The 2,536-nt window shown below is 38.3% G+C and overlaps 1 protein-coding gene across 1 annotated transcript; it reads left to right on the top strand.

Annotated features, from left to right (window-relative positions):
* Positions 1-312: 312 nt before the first annotated feature.
* On the top strand, positions 313-2,274 carry LOC143585921 (IRK-interacting protein-like). The gene is made up of 2 exons (XM_077067592.1): positions 313-374; positions 881-2,274. Exons 1-2 carry the CDS (start codon positions 324-326, stop codon positions 2,237-2,239), a joined length of 1,410 nt encoding a protein of 469 aa, XP_076923707.1. The 5' UTR covers positions 313-323; the 3' UTR covers positions 2,240-2,274.
* The last annotated feature ends 262 nt before the right edge of the window (positions 2,275-2,536 follow it).

Raw genomic sequence — 2,536 nt, 5'->3', positions numbered from 1 at the left:
AAGACGTTTAAGAACTTTAATTGTCTTCCAATTACGTGTGTGTGAAAACAAAAGAACCGTATTCATATGCAACTTTGTATACTTAAAAGATGATGTAGCAGAACCAAACTAAATATAGTCATATAGATGGCAAAGGCTGATGGCTCTCACAACTCCAGCTGCTGCAGTCAAACAGTGGGACCCACCTCATGATTAACTACATGACGAATTAACCGACCCGGATTGTGATCATTCAATTCACCACAACACACACACACACACACACATTTATCATCAATGAGATATTTGTTTACAGATGATCACAACTAATTCATTCATCTTCTATGGCTGCTTCATCTTCTTCTTCTCCTCATCCTCGTCCACCTTTCACTCCTGTAAGTTTTATAACATTTTTTTTATGTTTTGAATATGTTAGTTTAGTTATATTTATCGGGTTGGTCACGATAAGTCTAGATTTATTGTTTAAGTGTTACTAGATAATCCGAGTTAACATTTTTATTATTATTACTTATTTGAGAATTATTAAGAATTAGAGTTAGTGAAAAAAAATATGTTTTGTGTTTTAGACTTTTAGTATATGAGTTTTGTTTTGTTTTGTTTTGTTTTGTTTTATTTTATTATTTGTTTGAGAATAATTAGGAATTAGAGTTACATGTTAAAAACATGTTTGTGTTTGTTAATAATATTATGGGAGTTTCACAAAGTCGTTGTGGTGGTTGTTACTTTGATCCAATTAATTACAACATATATTTAATTTTTTCTAATACAAATCTTTGTGATTCATAATAGTCGTAACAGTTGTTAAAGTTGTTAAGGTAGTGATTGGATCGAAACAGAAAGCAAATGGGTAGCATATATTTAATGGTTTTGTAATTTGTAGATTCAGGAATGTGAAAGAGAAAATGAAGATGAGTTTAGTGACCAAACAAGTGCAAAAGCTACACCAAGTGATTATTATTCAGAAACCAACAAAGAATCATATTATGTTCATCAACCCAAACCTCTCCCCCACACGCCCAAAACCGCTGTGAAATCGTCGAAAAAGCGGTCGGAATCACATGGCGATGACCGAGGGGTGTTGTTTAACAAATGCCGGCCGAGTGTTCGGGAAAAGTTTGCGGTGGTTCCGTTTGAAACCACCGCGGTGGGGCGTCGGTCCGACGCTAGCCCGAATGGTTTATTCAAGACAATATTTTTGTCTATTGTTAATAAGTCCCCGAGATCGGCTTCATCTTCGTCGGAACGGGTAACTCCCGCGCACGGGAAGGAGGAACAATGGAAGAGTACGGTGGCCGAACTTTCGCATAAACTCGCTCGCGCTACTAAAAAGCGCGATGAGGCGATTCTCGAAGCTTCTCGGTTAAAGTTTTCCGTTACCGAACTCGAAAAGAAGCTAAACAAACTCGAAATATATTGTTGGAATCTTAAAACCGGGCTTGATAATTGCACAAGGCATGAACAGAAACACGAATCGATTAAGGTTTGGGACCACGATACCGTGATCGAGCATTTTCTCGTTTCGGTATCGGAGTCCCGAGCCTCGATGAGGCATCTCAGCCGTTCATTAACCGTACAGCTCCCGCAAATCGATGGTGGGAAGCTTTATGATCGTATAAAGTTACTTCTTCAACCTTACGAAATTACAATATCCGCGTCGACAAACCCTAGAGTATTGATTTTGTACCTCGAAGCTCTTCTAACACGCGCGTTTTTCGAGGATTTTGAATCAGCCGGGTTTAAAAGATCCGGGTCGGGTCATATTCTTAACCCGATTCACAAGTGTGAAGAAAATTTCAAATGTTTTTTGAGGTTAAAAGAGTTAAGTTGGGAAGAAGTTTTAAACAATGGGACTAAACAATTTAGTGAGGAGTTTAGTAAGTTTTGTGACCGGAAGATGAGTGAGGTGGTGGGGATGTTGGGGTGGACCCGAGCTTGGCCCGAGCCGCTTTTGCAAGCGTTTTTTGGTGCATGTAAAGCGGTTTGGTTGGTGCACTTGCTGGCTAACTCGGTTCATCCGGGGTTACCTATTTTTAGGGTGGAGAAAGGGGTTCGGTTTGATCCGGTTTATATGGAGGATATGGGTGGGGATAAATTGAGGAGGTTTGAAGGACCAACAGTTCGAGTCATGGTCGAACCGGGGTTCTATATTTATGGGAATGTGGTTAAGTGCAAGGTTATATGCAAGTATCATAGCAACAATGGGTTCATACATGGTTCACCTAATGGTACCCCTTTATGATTAGTTTATGGCTTGATTTGCCTTTTGGGTCAATTTTTTTTTTTTAATGACATAGATGTGTTTAGGATATTATTGTTATTAGAATATGGGATCAAAGTGAAAAAATGTTTGTTGTGTTGGTCTTGTCTTGCACATTTGTTGTTGTTGATGTTTGAATTCTGTTTAGCTAAAGTGGTTTAAATTGGGATCCAAACAAGGTGAGATGTTTGACTTGGTACATTTTTATTGTCTTTTCTTTTGTCATGAAAATTTTGATCGGTTAGTAAAAGATCCCCTTTTTTTCTTTCACAGAAATGA

This window comes from Bidens hawaiensis, unplaced genomic scaffold (genome assembly GCF_021521415.1).
Source record: "Bidens hawaiensis isolate Kalapana, Puna unplaced genomic scaffold, B.hawaiensis_p1.1 tig00034227_1, whole genome shotgun sequence".
In the NCBI taxonomy this organism is placed as follows: domain Eukaryota; kingdom Viridiplantae; phylum Streptophyta; class Magnoliopsida; order Asterales; family Asteraceae; genus Bidens; species Bidens hawaiensis.
This window is presented reverse-complemented; position numbering and strand designations above follow the sequence as displayed.

Bases quoted from the DNA above. Each gene is read 5' to 3' on its own strand.
- LOC143585921 (XM_077067592.1), top strand. From the start codon at position 324: ATGGCTGCTTCATCTTCTTCTTCTCCTCATCCTCGTCCACCTTTCACT. The intron at 375-880 runs GTAAGTTTTATA...TGTAATTTGTAG, and splicing joins CTCGTCCACCTTTCACTCCT to ATTCAGGAATGTGAAAGAGA.